General features: G+C 43.3%; 1 protein-coding gene and 1 long non-coding RNA gene across 8 annotated transcripts; one reads left to right on the forward strand and one right to left on the reverse strand.

Annotated features, from left to right (window-relative positions):
* Positions 1 to 1,864: 1,864 nt before the first annotated feature.
* LOC107278448 (uncharacterized) lies at positions 1,865 to 3,060 on the forward strand. The gene is made up of 2 exons (XR_001544242.3): positions 1,865 to 2,406; positions 2,654 to 3,060. It is a non-coding gene; the product is annotated as an uncharacterized lncRNA (long non-coding RNA).
* Positions 3,061 to 4,462: 1,402 nt separating this feature from the next.
* LOC4333509 (SH3 domain-containing protein C23A1.17) lies at positions 4,463 to 9,513 on the reverse strand. Of its 7 annotated transcripts, XR_001544865.3 has the most exons (5): positions 5,968 to 8,097; positions 5,777 to 5,889; positions 5,612 to 5,692; positions 5,175 to 5,323; positions 4,463 to 4,501 (listed from the first exon to the last, which is right to left on the reverse strand). XR_001544865.3 is itself a non-coding variant. In XM_066308733.1 (2 exons), exon 2 carries the CDS (start codon positions 7,300 to 7,302, stop codon positions 6,556 to 6,558), a length of 747 nt encoding a protein of 248 aa, XP_066164830.1. In that variant the 5' UTR covers positions 7,303 to 9,078; positions 9,188 to 9,513; the 3' UTR covers positions 4,463 to 6,555. The 7 variants fall into 7 exon arrangements, 1 of the variants encoding a protein (XP_066164830.1); XR_010740122.1 differs by lacking the exon at positions 4,463 to 4,501 and having other exon boundaries at positions 5,034 to 5,323; XR_010740123.1 differs by lacking the exon at positions 4,463 to 4,501 and having other exon boundaries at positions 5,034 to 5,323; positions 5,602 to 5,692.
* Between the last annotated feature and the right edge of the window lie 9,657 nt (positions 9,514 to 19,170).

Raw genomic sequence — 19,170 nt, forward strand, 5'->3', positions numbered from 1 at the left:
TGTTTTCTATTATTTAAGATTAACTTTCACTAGAGTTTTCCTTCTCAACTATTTTATAAAACCTTGTTTAGCAAATGAACTAAATTTCTATATATTCTTTCTTCCCCACACACATTTTCTCTCTCATCAACTTACAACTAAATTTTGGAGACAAAAAAAGTGTGCAAAACATAGGTGCAAATGTAGTATGACAAAAAAAACATTGGAGGATGAAGTTGCAAACCTTTTAGGCACCTCCGATTTGTATGTAATCACCAAAATAAATTCAATAGAAATTTTGGCATGACCTCCCCTCTTTTTTGAAGAAATTTTGAAGCTTGCTCGGGCAGCTGGAGGAGGAAAAAGACATATATATAGGGGTGGGACTTTAGTCCTGGTTGGTAGCACCAACCGGGGCTAAAGATCACCGGGATCTTTAGTCCCGGTTGGTAACACCAACCGGGATTAAAGATCGTATACCAACCGGGACTAAAGATCCCGGGGGTGCCTGACAGGCCCTGACAGCATTCGAGCCGGGACTAAAGATGATCTTTAGTCCCGGTTGGTAACACAAACCGGGACTAAAGATCAAATATGCCCGTTACCCTTTTGAACCGGAACTAAAGATCATCTTTAGCCCCGGTTTTTATTGCATCCGGGACTATTGTGGAAATCGGCCGACCGACGAAAGATGGTTTCTCCACCAGTGACCCTTTATCAAACTACCAGCCCTCCATAGATAATAAAGTTCTTGGAAAAGCACTAGCGACAGTCGTAGTTACGTTGACAGAAACTGTACGGTTAAGAAATATTCGTGAGTGGGTACGGCAAGGATGGTCCAAAGGCACCCGTCTTCCCGATAAGGTGGCAGAAGAAGTAGTTCACTGGCGCAGATTAACTTGTGCTGTGCTTATTTCTCATAAAAATAATGGGCAATGGTGGGGCAGCAAGGAAGCAGATGAATTGTACTGGAGTTTGGGGGTTAGAAGAAGAGATGAAGCATTTGATCGTCTGTGTATAATGATTTGGCCTAGAGGATCATGTACGGAAGAAGTGTTGGATGATCAGCACATTGCCAAAATTGAGCTGGATATGGCAAGGAGAGCAAGGAGGTGGCCGACAAGGAAGACGGGGATGGGCTCGTGATCGTGAAGAACTAGTGTCTAGTGAGATGTTAGCTCATAAGATATTAATTACATCAATGTACGTGTAGCTCGATCTATCTGTCTATTTACTATTTCAACATGTTTTCTCAGCGTATCAGTTGTATTTATGCTCCAAAATTTACTGTACCTAGTATTTTCATTCCGTGCAATTAATTAGTAGTTGTATTTGCTGATGTCCAGAATAAATAAAGTATATCTACTAGCAGTATTCTTTTTCTCTTTTTTTTCCCAATTCATCTTGTTTGCATTGCTCAACTGTATCCTAACACGAAAGAGTTGTAGGACTAGTCTGAGCTGGTCGCTAGCCCCTGCCACAAGCCAAACCAATCTTCTCATCTCCATCGACGAATCTGATCAGCCGTGCTGGGGTTTGGGTGTAGCCGGCCTGCGGCCGGCCGGGACTCCGGGAGTTTCGTCGATCGACGAGCTAAAGCCGCCGCCACCATCCGCGCGGTCAAAGGCTAGGGTGCTGTCTGCTGTGCTGTCCAGCGCGGCGTACGGTACCTCGACTCGACTCCCGACTCCGGTGGTAGCGCCCGACGGCCCGATGATCTTGGGCCCAGCTGAGCCCCTGATCACTGCCGGCCACCCCGCCGATTCCTACTGGGCACAGTTTTCGGCCGAGTACATGCAACCACAGGTTCTACCCAACCCGGCTGGAACCAGTCATCAGTCCATCACGATATACATTCAAACCGGAGGCGCTTTCCCCTTCTCTCGTTCCGCTCATCTCTCTACAGTTCCCTTCCCAAAATCCCTCCCCTCGGGCCCCTCTTCCCCTTCGATTCTGGCGGTTTGCCGCCGGCGAGGGTTGGAGGAGGGGTCCGGCCACCTCCCCTCCACTAGTATTGTATAGTTAGATTTGTTTTTAGGTCGTCAGGTGTTTCCTGTAGTTAGGGTTTGTCCTTAGTTGGTGTTTTTGCCGACGAGTCTCCATGGGTGCCGTTGTGGTCGGCGGCGACGGCAGTTGGTGGCGGTGGAGGTGCGAGATCCAAAGACCTGTGGATGAATCGACGGAAGGAGCTGGCTCCTTGCGGCGGCGGCGGCGGCTGCATCGTCGTTTGCGGCCGGGAGGTTGCCACCCCGTTCCTAGCGTTGCGTGCGGTGACTTCTCGTGGCTTGCATCGTCTGGATCTGCTGTCGCCCGGAGCTTGCTGCTCGTGGTGCATGATGATAGCCCGTCGACGAGGTGGCGGTTCGAGAGCTTCCAATGCCAAGGTTCCATCCGTCAAGATTCACAGGATTTCTCTTCCCCATCCCCGTAAGTCGATCCAAGAAGACAACAGTCTGTTTGCCACCAATCGAGTTATTCAGTTGGTTTGGGGATTTAGATGTGGGCTCCTTCTTTCTATGTGTTTCCTACCAGCTTGCTCCATGCAGGGTTTGTTGTTCGGGTTGAGCTCACGCTCCTCAGATTTAATGACGAACTCTGTGGACATCTCTTGCTGAGTCCGGTTATGCTTAATCCAAAATCTATGGCTCAACAGCAGACCTCCGTTTTTGTGCAGTCTTCGTAGAGGCAACCGGATGGGGATTGCCGGTTTGTCGAGCGTGCTGCACGCCGAAGGAGGCCCAAGGTTGCATTCGTCACGGCATTATCGCAGCTCCCTGTCGATGTGCAACTTCTCTGTTGTGTGGTTTCAATATGAAGATTGTAGCCCTAGTGCAGTTTTCCGTTCATTGGAAACAGATGGTTTTATGCTCTCTTTATCTGTTTGGCAATGTACTGGGATTTATTCCAGTGAACTCTGTCGTTTTATATTAATGGAGGTTTAAGTTTAAAAAAAAAACAACCCAGCCGACTGCATATGCACGCCTGTATTGTAACGATTTAATTTTTTTCCTTTCTTCCTTTCTTTCTATGCACCTTGCAACATACTAAGAGCAAGCTAACAGTATAGCCAATTACCAGCTCCAATTTATTTATAACCAATCTAATAGCACATTCATACAATAGTTATATACTACACTATTAATATCTGGTCCCACCTGTCATATACACATTATGTCTTGGAGTCCATGCTACAGCTGACTACAAATCTGTAGCCCGCTGCTCTTTTCTCTCCTCATTTATCTCCTTAAAATATATTTCCAGCTGGCTTATAGCCCGCTATTGTGTACTTACTCTAAGTAGTACTAGAGTGTAGCTTGGATTGTTTACCATTTCCGCTTCCTTGAAATATCCACTTTTGTCTCTTTTTTCATTCTTGGAACTTGGCTGCACCAATTAGTACACGATCACTTTTGGCTAATGGAAAACTGATCCACTCTTTCATACTAGTAATCGTGTACGTGCAATATACGTCATGACCAATATAAATTCCACAAAATACTTGCCTCCAACTAACATACAAATCTACCGTATTGCATAATTTTGAAAATTCAATTTCAAGGAAATTACATTACACTGTTATTGATTTTGGGCCTATCGTGGAAAAGCCAAATGTTAGCTTATATCACGTAAAAATTTTGTATATACACTGGTGGAAGTAAAATTGTTTGGAATATGTGAAATTAAAAGTTTAGAAGGTTTCAAATAACACATTTTTTCATCATATTAATGCTCACGATATAAGTATATACATCACGCGCTCAGTAACCTAGTTTGTAATGTACAACTGGAAAGCCATCCACCAGACCACCAATAAGTCCTTATAGAACATGCTCTAGACGTCGTATTGGAAGGTTAGCTCTCAGAAAATGTCATCCATTCTGTGTTGACATTTCTTCATTCCAAAACCCTTATTTCAAAGCTCATAGCTGTCGTTAGAAAGTTCTGATGGATTGGCATTCAAAAGGTTGGAGGAGAGAAATGTATATGCATCTTAAATCTTGGAATGGCATTTGTAGATAGAGCCAATTTCTGAAGGTTGCCTCGGTATTAGAGATTTGCAGGCAGGTTATCAAAGCATCTTAATCCAAACTGCCTAGAGAATTGCCTCTGATCAAGACAGCTTCATGTCTCTAATCTTAAAATCAAAATATTTTTCAAACACTTCTTTTTGGAAAACCCCAAATAATCTTCCAAGATCTACCCGTTGGGCTTCAATATTAAAAATAAGACAAGTCCCTTCTAATGCTTCAGCCTGGCAACTGACAATAGGTGATGTTTCTATCTGAAATCAGCCATTGTGCTCAGTTTGGGACAACATACAAAATGATCATCTTAATGTTATCTTTCTTCCATCTCAAATGTCAGACAATGTGGTGATCTTTGGGATCATAATAAAAACAGGGATGAACAAAAAAATTCTCTCAATTTTGAACAGTGCCGCTGTGCAAGCTATCATGCAGGAACAAATAGTTCAGCAAGACACTGAAGACAAGCTATGCTAGAAACATTCCTCTTCACCAAACTGCATCCACGACAAACCCAGGTAAATACTTTAACTGTTAATATTCTGATATAGACTTGGAAACACAAATTTGTTTCTCCTAGGGTGCACACATTTGCTTGAGATTTCTCATGCAGGAGAGCTTTGCCAACAGAACAGAACCTCATCATAGGAATGATAGGATAAGTGCCATCAGCTCATCATATATGATATGTGGGCAATAAGAAGATGAAAAGCATTTATTCCTCCACTGCTACTTTAGTAGACTGATTTGGTCTAATTCTGACTTTAACATGAAAATATATTGCTTTATGTCTTTGCAAAGTATACATGATATTTTTGGCCTACATGCTTGTTCTGCAGAAAATGCTAATCATGCTCTGGCACATCCGGAAAGCTCAAAATGATTTAAAATTTAAAACAAAGAATTGGGAACCCCCATCAAGTCTGTAACACGACAGAAGCAATGAACAATACTTATGAACATCTCATGCAGATGGATGAACAGATGCAGCAAACATCTGAGCAACAAGAGAATTATTAAGAGACAGTATTCATGAGAACTAACTGATCAACGTCTTGCTAGTCTGATTGTATGATAATCATGTATGGTCTTTCCAAACCATATGTACATTTCATGTAAAGAATCAAACCAAGAATTGATCATGTTGATTCAGAGAAAAAGGAAACGAACCTGAAATATTGGTGTAAAATAAGGTAATTCAGTTTGGCCTTTTGCATTACAGGTCCATGTAAAACAAGAGCTATTGACACAACCATGTCTGTCGGTTTAGTCTAAATGTCACCATGATCGATCTTGCCAAGAAACTCAATGATGAGTACCTGCAATATGACATGAACATCACATGGAGGCATGAAGCACCATCCAGAGATAGTTAAATATAATTCCATTCAATTTAATCTATATATCTAGCCTCCTATCATTGAACTCGTTGAATAATGCAAGCTTTCTGAAAATATATAACAACTTGGCATATATGTAATTTTATATAGTTAACAAAAGTAAATATACTAAAGAAGGACATCCATACCATGTAAATTGCTGAAATATATTAGTGAAAATGTTAATTATGAAAGAAGAAATACAACATTATATTTACTCTCAAGAACCTCAGTAGTGTATCCGCTCAATCACGCATTCACGCTTGTTGCTCTGACCCTGAAAACCCAATCACGCATCAAATTGACAAGCTGAAACAGAAGGTTACCACCATTCAAGTTATTGCAAACATTAACAAAATATATTTCTTGATTGTGCAATGATATTTAATTTACCTGAAATCAAGATTACTGAATACTAAAATCCATTGCCTCTTACAAATCTATTATGGCCTCTGCATCTACAAGTTTAGTCTGTAGTTCCTCCAAAGTTTAATGGCTAAACAAAACTGAAAACATACCACAAAGTTGAGTCAACGTTTAATGAAAAATGACCATAGCATATAACCATCGGATGCCACACTTACAAATGCCTATTTACTGAATTTCTAAAGAACAAATCAATGTTCCCCCACCAGCTACAATCCAACAGAAAGGGGAATGCAGCAGTTTGTATGTAGCAGTAACGGTGGTGATGTCGCGGCGCGAGGTGAGGTGGTCCAATGTCCAGAATGTCAATTTGAGCTGAATAGGGACCTGCATTGTGTCTATGCATGCTGAACTGCAATATTGGTGAGAGAAATAAAGATGAACCCAGGTAGGTGCTACATTTTTGGCACAGTGGAGATTTTTATAAAACCTGAAAGTGCAATACATGTGCAAAATTCTCTCAGGATTCAGGAAGCTTGCCTGCAGCACAACTTAAGCGACCTGGATGAGTTTTATGAAAATCTCAAAAATCTAGATAACAATGTCAATTGCAACTGGAAGAGTGAAATGCCGCTGCACAACTCAATGGATTGCCTGGAATCCGAATTACAATTTACAAACCATATGGGAGCAGACACTAATCTGGGGCCTTATGCACTGCCAAATCCAACATCATTGCCCCTCCACAACCGCTGAACTCCTAGTTGTGACCTCCTGCCGTCGCGTCGTTCCATCGAGTAAGCATTTTATCGAGCATCTACAGTACCTGCATAACGCACTTTCGGGAACAAATAGCAAAAAAAGGTGGGAGGCAAAGGTGGGCGGGGAACCACCTCGGCGCCGGAGGGGCAGGCCCAGACGCAGCTCCAGCCTCCGGTGGATGGAGGAACCACCTCGGCCTCGGAGGGGGAAGTCCCGGGCGTGGCTCCGGCGGAAGGGGGAACCACCTCTGCGCCGGCGGGGGCATGCTGCGGAGGTATCCTGATGTGATTTGCGGCAGAAGGAGACTGACAGCGGTAGGGACACACCTCGTGGCTGGTGGGGGCAGGCTGTGGTAGAGTGCGGCAGCGGCTGGGAATGACCTCGGCACCGTCGGGGGCAATCCCGGGCACTGGTCCGGCAGAAGATGGAACCACCATTGTGCCGGTGGGGGCAGGCTGCGGTGGAGTGCGGTGGCGGCTTGGAACGACCTCTGTGCCGTCAAGGGTGGTCTCGGGTTCCGGCGGCGGCTGGGGAAGACCTCGGCTCCGGCGGGGCAGCGGTGGAGTGCGGCGACGACGGCTGGAGAAGAACTCGGCTCTGGCAGGGGCAGCGGTGGAGTGAGGCAGCGGAGCCGTACACGCGAGGAGTGAGTAGCGCGGAGGCGTAGTCTTCTCGCGGTGTTTGCGCGGTGGAGAGGGTGAAATCGTGGTGGACACTGGACGGTAGGGATCGTAGATCATGGCGATGCAGATACGGATGGACGGTAGGGATTGATCCGGGTGATTTAGCATGTGGGATTGGAGGGGGGCAACTCCTCCTTTTTATACTAGATGAAACCCCGCGCATTGCTACGGGAATTTCGTATGATAAACATAGAAAATAAATATAAGATGAAGATGTGTTCTTTCAACTAAATGACACGATTTTGTATGCTTCATATAATTGCATATTTTATAATCATCGAGAAAACTATAAGCAATTGAGATGATTTGCTTTATGATATTTTAGATCAAATATTGCTTGATCGTCTAAAGGAAAAAACTAAGATGATGGGACACAAAGGACAATGTGGACCATAGAGCTATAAATAATTAAAATGGTATGGCTTAATGAAAGAAGAAAAATAGCATTAACTATATAGTTCGTGTGTACATTAAAGTATAAAAAACATGATGAGCAGCGTGTGAGACGGTACTCTATGTTCAATTTGTGAAAAGAAAATATAATATTTTTGAATAAAAATCTGACAAACCATTCAATTTCTGAAAACAAAGAATAGTACAGCATAATTAATTTTAGAACTAAAAATAATAAGATATAGAAGTGTATGCTCACAGCTCATCACCAACGTCACCTAGGCCAGACAATCACATAGTCAAAGAACTGTTCAAAGGTAAAATTATAAACCCATCATGAGAAAAATAAAAATACCAGTTATCACTACTCTAAAGTTATCAAACAACAAATTACGTAATAGATTTTATGTTATCATTTGGAGATGAGCGGAGATGAATGCACGGTTTGTCAATCGACTTCCAAAAAATAAAATAGCATTTGACCTGTAAGTCCAGCAAACACCATGAAAAAAAAAACTTCTGTTCGTCAGTTTGGAAGAAACATTCTGATTGAGATGTCCATTCTATAAGTACTAAAAACATCAAAACCGATAATAATTCTACTGTGAAGGAAGACATGTAGCATAAATCTCAGTGTAAAGTTGGTTCACTAAAGAAAATAAATGTGCCCCGGACCACATATATAAACTCTCTTTTGTCACCAAAAAGTTTGTAGCACACTTGCCTGAGGGAAAGGTAGGTAAGAACCTGAAAGTAAGGCCACAATGAATTAATGAGCCCATGACGATCTTCAAATTTATTCATCTAACTATCTCTATTTCCATATGAGCAAAACTGTAATATGAGATAGAAGAATATGAATACTACTTATATATGAAAAAAGAAAGCGTTCCTTATTTAAGCAACAGAGTATTTCTTCTTTTGCATATGAATATGGTAGCAGCACCATGACCGGAAAAAAGGGTAGCACATTTGTGGTTGGTTTCAACAGATCAAGTCTGACAGAAGCCTACAGAAAACCACAATGCCAATCATATACATTAAAAAAAACATTGATCAAGTCTTACAGTTCTTATACAATTGCTGGGCATGGCATCTGCATAATTGAGTATCCAGTAAATTACACATTGATAAAAACTGCACACTGGTTAGCCAATTATATGAATCATCATGCAGATGCATCGTGGGACTGCTATCCAACAGTGGAATCTATATACACAATCGATGGAGAGAGAAAAGAAAATATTATACCTTAGTGGGATAAAGAGCATATATGTTTCCTGAAAGCCTGATAGATCTGTAAGTAACACTGTTAAGAGCACATGAATCAAAGAAAAACACACTTCATGCCTTGCTCTTGCTTCGTAAAGTTCTTCTCAGGCAGGAAGTCGATAACCCAGCCTACGGCATGCGCCAACCTAGCTATTGCTTCTGCTTGACTGATGATGCCTTGCCTCCCAGCGTGGACGATGGTTCTTGTGGTTTATCTAGCTAGAGGATGAATTGAAAGCCGTTTAGAGGGAGAATAAATTGGATTAACAGGCTTCGATCTCCATATTGACGGGAAGGGAAGAGTCGCAGAGGTGCCCACTTGCTCTACCTGCTTCTTCAATGATGGAATCTGAAGGGGAACCTTCCGCGTGCGTGGTCCGCCGCCGCCCTCGACCGCGACCTCCGCCACCGCCGCCCTCATCCGCGTCCGCTGCCGCCGCCGCCGCCGTCGCCGCGCTCGTCCGCATCCGCCGCCGTCGCCGCCGCGCTCGTCCGCGACCGTCGCCGCTGACGCCACGCTCGTCCGCGACCGCCGCCGACGCCGCGCTCGTCCGCGACCGCCGCCGCGTCGTTGTCGCCATCGATAGAGTCCGTCGCCACCGTAGTCGCTGTTGCTGTCGGGGGAGGCGAATATGCGGTGAGGCAGCGGGAGGCAAATAGTCGATGAGGCCAGGGGGAGGCGATATGGTGCGGAAGGCCGGAGGCAGCGAAGGGATGCAACGAGGACCACTTAGATGTAATCCAACGGCTGACAATTTCAACGGCTGATAATTAAATGATGACATGGCTTCACCAAATTTTAGCTTTTGGTCTTAACTTTATAAAAAGAAGGGATTAGTATAGATTTCCGTGACATTTTTATGGCAATGTAATAGGAAGTTTCTTCTCAAAAAATTAAATAAGCCAATCTTTTAAATTGGTAATAGTTAATACTTTATTAATCATACGCTAATTACTTTATTTGACCGTCGGTGGGAATGGGGAAAGAGAAGAGAGGATAATTGATGATAAAATATTTTTGTTTTACGGGCTTGTTTAGATTGATGCACAAAGCAAGCCGATCAAAATCGTTGCTCACAAAACAATTTGGCCAACCCATTAATACCAAAATTTTAGTAATGCTCATCCTGTGTCGTACAAGTTAGTCTCAAACCAAAACGATGGCCAAATCGATCCTGCTAAGGAATTAGGGTGTGTTTGAGAATGAGAGGATTGAAGTCACCGCCGACAGCAGCACCTCCAGAAGTGCCTGCCGATGGAAGTCACTGCCGCCGTGGGCCTCGGACCGCCGTCGCCGCCGCGACGGGCGCCCCTACCACGAGCTCGCCTTGCTGCCGCCGCCACGTCGTCGCGAGCTCCGCCGCCCCCGCCACGAGCTCGCCCGATCCGGCCGCCGGGGGGGCCGGATCCGCCTCCAGCGCGGCCGGATCCGGCGCCTCTGCCGCCACCGCCATCCCTGCCGCCGTCGTCCCAGCCTCCGCCGTCCCCACCGCCATCGACCCAGCCGCGCCCCTGCCGTCGTCGTCGCCTTCCTCGCCGCCATCTCTATCCCCATCGCCAGTCGCCACCCCTGTCACCGTCGCCACGCCCTGGGCTGCTCCCCCGGCTGCCCAACGAGACGACGTCAACGAGCGAGGAGCCCCGCCGCCTCCGTCCTTGCCGCCGCGCGGCTTTGCCGGCGGCCGCTCAAGCGGCGTCGAGGTGGAGGAGGAAGATGGGGGGAGGGGGCGGCCGGAGATCGATGCCTTCCGTGCTGCCCCTTGGGGAGGGCGACGCGAGAGTTTTTCCCTGCAGCGAAAACATATTCAATTTTTATAATAGGTAAAGATTCTCCTTCTCTCTTTCCTGGTTCCCTCTCGATCCCGTTTGCATGTGGACTGTCATGGCATTGGTGGCCTTCTCGTGCAGTTTGAGCTTAAGTTTGAGGTGGGTGCGTGCGGTGATCTCATCATGGTCATTGCCGACGCATTGTTGTGGTGGTCATCGCCGACGAGGTCTCGAGCCCACGCTTCTTCGCGGTTGATTGAGCTGCTCCACCCCAATCTGGCCCATCACCAGCGGCGGCTGGATCCCTCGACCTCAAGGTCCGATACGTCGTCTATAAAGGGCAGAGAAGCTTGAGGTCATCCTACCACCAGATCCACGCTGTTAAGCGCTCATCGTCGTCTCCTGCTTTGCGCCACCAAGCTCGTTGGCAAGGTTAGCAGCGACGACCGCCCCCACAAGGTCGAACTGCCACGCTTTCCCACCAGATTATCTAGCTAGGTGACATGCCTCGACCGACCACAAGGGTCCCACGTGCTCCCTTCGGTGACAACAATAGTCCTCTCATAGTGCGACCATGTACGATCGTGGCGAAGCTCCTAGAGCACATGGACGAGGAGGGCATGGAAAGCCAAACATGAACTTGAGGAGGAAGTCGAGGACTTTGGTTGGCTCTTCTTTATGGATAGAGTTAATACAAGAGATCTTCTATATAGAAAGCATTGTGTTCCTGACAATGCAACTGTCTATTGCGCCTGCTGCTCTTAGAATATATAGGGGAAACAAGGGAACATCTTTTCTTTACTCGCAGTTTCAGTATGCAGTTGTTGGAGTGTGCTGGGTTGGAATTGGAGCACTTCCCAGGAGTTTCATCGTATGATCCAATCACAGAGTGCTTTTCTTTCACAGAGTGCTTTTCTTTCTCTAATCTCTGTTTCATGGAACTTATGTTTTTGGCTACCTAGAATATTTGGAAGAAGAGAAATAACCTAATTTTCAATGGAATTTAGCCTGAGGTTCTCTCCTGGAAAAGGAGTTTAAAGTTAGATTTGAGTCTACATTTACCTAGGCTTAAGGAGATTCATCCAAGGCTTACGTGGTTTAAAAGTGCGTTTGCTGCCGCTTTCAATGAGCGATTAAAATAGGGTCTTTTAGGTGTAAAAAGTCAAATGTAATTAAAGTATACTCCCTCCGTCCCATAATAAGCGTACTTGTGGGTTTCAGTGTCCAACTTTGACCATCTGTATTGTTTGAAATATTTTTATGGTTAGTGTTTTTATTGTTATGTCTACTATTATAAAAATTAAAGATGTTTTTACCGGTATTTTGGTACGTCATCCGTGTATGAGGCAGTTTTTAAGTTCATTTGCTTTTGGAAATACATATCTGTATTTGAGTCGGTTCTTAAGATCATCCACTTTTGGTAATACATAAGGAATCATATAAGAAATATGTTTAAAAAAACTCGCATGCTAACTTGAGACGATCGAACTCCTAACTGCAGCTCATGACTTTCTAAAAAATTATATATCCAAGCGACTCCCACAGTAAATTTCATCTTAAATAAATTATATAACAATAATAGGATTAAAATATTCTTCACCCATTGCAACGCACAGGCATTTGATAAACTATAAATAGTACTTTATGCGTGACTTAACTTTTTAAATTTTTTCATATTTTTTTCAAATAAGATGGACGGTTAAACGTTGGGCACAAAAAACTTATGGCTGCACTTATAATGGGACGAAGGGAGTAAATATGTAATTAGTACTCTCTCTGTTTCAGATTATAAGATGTTTTGACTTTGGTCAAAGTTAAACTGCTTCAAATTTAACTAAGTTTATAGACAAATATAATAATACTTATATTACAAAATTAGTTTTATTAAATTAATAATTAAATATATTTTTTATAATAAATTTAACTTGGGTCAAAAATATTATTATTATTTTTTATTAAACTTGGTCAAACTTCAAGCAGTTTGCCTTTGACCAAAGTCAAAACATTTTTGTAACCTGAAACGGAGGGAGTATATATTAGTGGTACAAATTTACATAGTAGTTATACCCCACTTACACACCACTTACATATATAATGTTGAGACTTACATCGTAAATACACTAAAATTACATATGTAATTTAGGGACTTACAATGTAAATACATGCCGACTATTTTTTGGTGAAAAGGATGATGCTATAAATATAGCTACTCCCAAAAACAATTTGGATAGTTGATGTCGATGTATAAAATATGAAATACCCCCAAATATGAAAAAGCAATCTCAATAGGTTACCAAAGTGAGCCACGTCACATGTTAATTAATAGCCGTAGAATTGAAAGGCGGAATGAATCTTGGCCGTCAGATGAAAAAAAATGTGAAGACAGTGAAAAGAAAAACATTACTCATCAAACCAGAGGGTTTCCTGATGATTCCAGAGAGCACCGGGAGATGTTATTGTGATTGCATTTTTTCACTTTGGTTCTATAGTAAATTTTAATAAAAAAACTAACCCTCAGCCTATATCTACAAATATCTTCAAATTCAGATAATTACACTGTATAAGCTGTAAACATAGTAAATTCTACAGATTTTGTTACGATTATACCAGACCCTGAAAGTACTCATAATTTTGTAATTGTACAAAATGTACCTCTATGTGGTTAATTTAGTCTTTATGATCAAATAATGAGGCATATGCTAGCTAGAGATATAAATTTACATCTGACACCTTTAGTCCAACTTCTTATAATAAATTATGCTATTGTAAAATTTTATATAAATAATTTACAAAATTATTTTATAATAAACAGAGTACTTAAGTATTTTTTCATGAGTCATGACTTAGGTAAATAAATGCAACAATATATGTGTAGTTTTTTTTCCAACAACAACATGCATATAATATAGGAAATTTGGTAGGACGAAATAGGTACATAGAACTGTAGAAAATTCCGTAAAACAACATGGATATAGTAAATCTATATTTTTTCCATGCAGAAAATATCAGTGTATCAAACATTAACGACCAGAGAAAGTACAACAAAAGACACACTTAAAAATATTTGGCAAAATATTTGTTGTTATAACAATACCGTTATTTGCAAATAAAATGAATCTATTATGTTATAGCTATATTTACAACGAACCATGTTTCACAAATACTTAAATAAACAAAAATAAATATATATTTAATAGAGACAAAAGTTATAGTCATGAGAACGCATGACTTAATAAGATAGTACTTCTATGAAAATGATTTCCATATTCAGATATACCAGTCAGGGTTTCCCAAACCGCCAGGGTCGGGGTTACCGCGCCCTGGCGGTAAGCACGGTTACCGCGCGGTAACCGTGAAAAACCGTACAAAACCGATTAAAATTTATCAAAAATTTAAATTACTTTTTAAAATTTATTTGAATTTAAGGAGGTTACCGCAGTATTTATATTACCGTACCCCGCTGTAAGCCCGGTAACCGCGGTAACCGCGCGGTTATCGGCGGTACGGTGAACCCTGATACCAGTCCCAACGGATACGGAATACAAGACCTTGTTTGGCAAGATCGTAAAGATTTGACCAGGACCGTCAAAGAGAATTCCAAATCTAGGGTGGTGTTTGGATGCAGTGACTTAACTTTTAGTCTTCGTATTTAGACACTAATTTAGAGTATTAAATATAGACTAATTACAAAACTAAATATATAAACGAAAGCTAATTCGCGAGACAAATTTTTTAAGACTAATTAATCCATAATTAGATAATGTTTACTGTAGCATCATATAGGCTAATCATGGATTAATTAGGCTCAATAGATTCATCTCGCGAATTAGTCCTAGATTATGGATGGGTTTTATTAATAGTCTACGTTTAATATTGAGTAAAGTCCATCACCGGTCCTTAAACTTGTACCACTGTGTCATCCCGGTCCCTAAACTCGCAAATCGACCATTCAGGTCTTCAAACTTGTTCGACTGTGTCATCCCAGTCCCTAAACTTGCAGATCACTCGTTTAGGTCCTCCAACTTGTTCAGCTGTGTCACCCCGGTCCCTAAATAGGACGGTCTAAAAACTTTATATCAAAAAATAATTCATAACTTTTTCACGTGAACTCTAATGAAGACAAACTTTATATCAAAATTGTAGCCCTCGACGCGACCTACAACTTTGTAGTTGAAAAGTTTTTGAACTAAAACTGTTTAGGGTCCCAAAATATTGTTGCATGTTTATAGATTTTGAAATTTTAATTTTAAAATTACATTTTGGGACAAAAAAATGACTTAAAATAAAAAAAATTCAACTACAAAGTTGTAGATCGCGTCGAGGGCTACAAGTTTGATATAAAGTTTATCTTCATTAGAGCTCACATGAAAAGTTATGAATTATTTTTAAATATAAAGTCTTTAGACCGTCCTATTTGACCCAGATGATATTCAAATCAAAGTTTAGGGACCGGGGTGACACAACTGAACAAGTTGGAGGACCTAAACGAGTGATCTGCAAGTTTAGGGACCGGGATGACACAATGGAACAAGTTTGAGGACCTGAACGGTCGATTTGCGAGTTTAGGGACCGGGATGACACAGCGGTACAAGTTTAGGGACCGGTGATAGACTTTACTCTTTAATATTTATAATTAGTGTCCAAACATCCGATATGATAGGGATTTAAAAGTTTTAGTCCCATGTAAACAGGGTCCAACTCTACGAGTCCTTACCAGGACCTAAGGGTATAAATAGATGACCTCCTCTGCACGAAGCAGAGCAAACATGGGCAGAGAACTTAGGGTGTCAGGGCTCCATATAGTCCCGTGAAGGTCATGGGAGATCTTTTATGTCGCCAGGGTACAGAGGCCATGGGAGGTCTTTTAGGGTGTTCATAGTGCATCACGCTGTTGTTTGGCCCGAACTCTCCACATCGGTGTTTCTATGCAATTTGGTGCCACGTTTGCGGGTGGGCCCACCAAATTGAAGACCACATGACCAAAGATGGTCCTCCATTCTTTTGCCCATTCGAGGATTGGTGGCGTGGGGAGAGAATGCAGTAGACATGCTCTGGAGAGCGTGGCTTCGCTGCGTGTCATTGTTGCCCGTGTCGTCTTGGAAAGGACAGGGAGAAGGGAGATGGAGGAAAGCATGGTCGTCTCGGTGGCTAGAGAGGGAGCCCGTCATCCCCCATCTTCCTTGTCCCAGCTTCGCGCCACGCCAAGAAGCTTGCCATTGTCTCCCTCTCCCCGCTACCAAGACGGTCGCGACCCTCAGCTCCGCGCCGCCGCAGGGCTCATTGCCATCCCCGATGCCCGCCACCGACCTTGTCACCATCTCCCGCTTCTCCGGAGAGCTCGACGATGACCGCCATGTTCTGGAGGATGCTCACTACAAGGAAGGCAGGGTGGCCATGACGCGCCGGTGTCCCAATCTAGTCGTCATCGAAGCTTCATGGCCAGCCTCGAGGTCGTTGCCAGATGCGGAGGGGAAAGTGGCAGCGGCGGTGGCAGGGAGGAGGATTGAAAGCTCGTGGAGGGGTTGGGGAAGCCAGACTCGATCCGTGCCGCACGCACGCCACCAAGACCTTGTCGACATGGGGATTGGCGGTGGGGAGGAGAGGCACCGGCGGGAGGGAATTGGCTAGGGGAGGAGATGAGGGAGGCCTGTCAGGGGCGTCGACTGGGGGAGCAGAGGTGCCAGTTGGGGGAGAGGTGTCGGTCGGGTGGCTAGCATGAGGGGAGGAGAGGGAGTGGCCATCAGGATAAGGGAGAGAGGGGGAAGGGAGGATTTTATACTCTTTTCTGGATTCTAGTGTGTTCAGTGCAAATTTTGAATCTCCACACAAATTAAAGAAAATATGAGAACAGAAACAAAACGGGCTAAAGAGCTGAAATATAAAATTTAAAGTCACTCCTAGAGCCACTAGCACCGTGAAGAATTCAGATTTTGGACTTGTAGCTCTAACCTACATGGCACTCTGAGGCTTCTCATACAAGGGTGACGCACTATGAATGCCCTTACGACATGGCACACCAGGTGGTTATGGCCACACGAAGGATGGTGGAACGGCGTGTAACACATGTTTCAAGGCTCAGGTCGTGAAGGGTATTGAGATGGTGACGGTGAACTTGGGTGGAAGTCCCGACCATATAGGTGAGTTTCAACCTGTTCCTAATCATAGTTATAGTGAACCGGTGATCGGGAGAGCAGGTTTCCGGAACTTTTGCCTTCGACATCCTGCACTGGGAGAAGACGACGATAAGGTTTTTGGAAGCGCCTCGCGCGACTGCTCGCTGGTCTTCCACGACGACTCGTCTTCCTCTATGCTCGAGAGCTGCATGCGCCAACAATAACATCCGACACTGCGCCTTGTTCCTGCGGTGCGACACTGCTCCTCGTCAACCTAATAATCCACAGCAGAACCAGAACTCTCGGTATGTGTTCATAATGATTTATCTACTCAATCTCTTCTACTGTTTAGATTACATGTTTAGCTTGTATGATGTGGTTCTGCTAGTTTATATGTTCAATGACATGATTTATTTATGAATTGAATCTACATATGCTTATATTTTCAATAGCACATATAAAAGAAAGCATTACAACTTGCCCCACCAAACATTGATGCGAAAAAGTATTCCAAGGCTATCCGTTTGGAATAAAATTTGAAAATATAACTTTTTTTTCAATATTTTGAGTTTATATACATGCGTGAAAAAGATTTGCGCAAGTATACCTCCACTGCATAATGGGGGTGCAGGACCGAGGCGGTGCCGCACTTCAATTCCGCAGGATTAGCGGTCGCGCAGGATGGCCGTGCGGCACCGCCTCGCTCCCGCAGCCCGGGAGAGCGGCAACGGCGACGCGCGACCGCCTCGGGACTGTTTCGGCCTACGTGCCACCTCGCTGCCGCTCTCCCGGGCTGCGGCGACGCGCGACCGCCTCGGGACTGTTTGGGCCTACGTGCCACCTCGCTGCCGCTCTCCCGGGCTGCGGGAGCGAGGCGGTGCCACACGACCGTCCTGCGCGACCGCCGGTCCCACGGAATGAAAGTGCAGCACCGCCTCAGTCCCGCGCCCGCGTTATGCGGTGGACCTATATTTGTGAAAATCTTTTTCACGCATGTATATAAACGCAAAATATTGAAAAACATTTATATTTTTAAATTTTATTCTATCCGTTTGCATAGGGATGAAAACGGGCCGGGTATTTCCTGCCCGCCTGGCCACATTATTTCGGGGCGAACTTGGGTCGAAAATTCGGGTACCCGGGACTTTTCACGGATATCGGGTCCGAATACGTGTCTTTTTTGCGGATATGAGATCGGGTTTGGGAACATAGTATCCGACGGATACGGATTATCCGGTAAAAAATCCAGGTATTACCAGATAATTATACGGATATTACCCGTATTATGTTTTTTGAGGCACTTTTTGGTACTATGTATTGGTTCTACTATGACGTATTGTACCCTATTTATTTCCTAAGGTCCTAGTGGCCTAATATAATCGCATCATGGATGTATGGAATTGTTAAATGGTTATTGTCTATGTGATATATAAGATTGTTGCTTCGACTTGATATCTAAATAAATATTCATAACCGATAGTGTATGTATCCATTTTTGTACGTATTTGTTCCGTAATTTTGTCCAACATTATCCGAGTTTGTATCCGTATTCGGCACTATCCGTGTCTGACTCGATTCAGATTATAAAATATGGGTTAGGATATGGGAAATGTGAGATCCGATCGAACCCAACCCGTTTTCACCCCTACGGTTTGCCTCGCAACACTTTGGAGGCTGACTGTGCTTCGAAAGCAAATGGAGCCGACTCAAAACGATAGCGTGACTGCCTCAGAAACTTATCAAATCAATTACAGGTAAACAACGTACGCTAGTGCATGCGTTACAACAATAAAAGAATAAAATTCAAATATTAGATGATTATGGTGTAAAAGTTTTACATGAGACTTTTAAGAAAACATGCTTCACCTTGTAACTCATTTTTCACCTGGGTAACTTGATCAAAATAGTTTGTTTTTTTCCCACTAAATTAACCTGATTTTATCGTAAATGAGTCAACTTATTTTTATTAATGCAATCTTTACGTACCAACCAAATTGGACTTACATGTTTGGGTTCTAGAAAGTGAACCAGATACACGTTTTAGTGCATGCAAGCAAAAGAGAAATGAGAAAAATATGTATCTTAATTCTATTTTTTCCTGTGTGAATTATATATGAGTCCCACTGGCACGTAGGCGTCACTATGGCAATGCCATGTAAGCACATGAAGCGGATTGAAACCTGTTTGGACTCTTATATATGACACATAAGATGAATTTGGAGATAAAAAATACATTTTGAGAGTTTAAAGATGTAGATAAGACACTCGCACAAGTTAATTTAGAGACTATGTACTTTACTCTTTTGGATGGATATTATGACCAATCTGTTATTTCATGCCAGTGCGAGAAGGGATGTTGTTAGGGGCTTAGGACCGCTAAGCGTGACCGACCGCTGCTAGGTCTACAACAGAACACAAATGAGATTGCCCA

This window comes from Oryza sativa, chromosome 3 (assembly GCF_034140825.1).
Source record: "Oryza sativa Japonica Group chromosome 3, ASM3414082v1".
Lineage (NCBI taxonomy): Eukaryota > Viridiplantae > Streptophyta > Magnoliopsida > Poales > Poaceae > Oryza > Oryza sativa.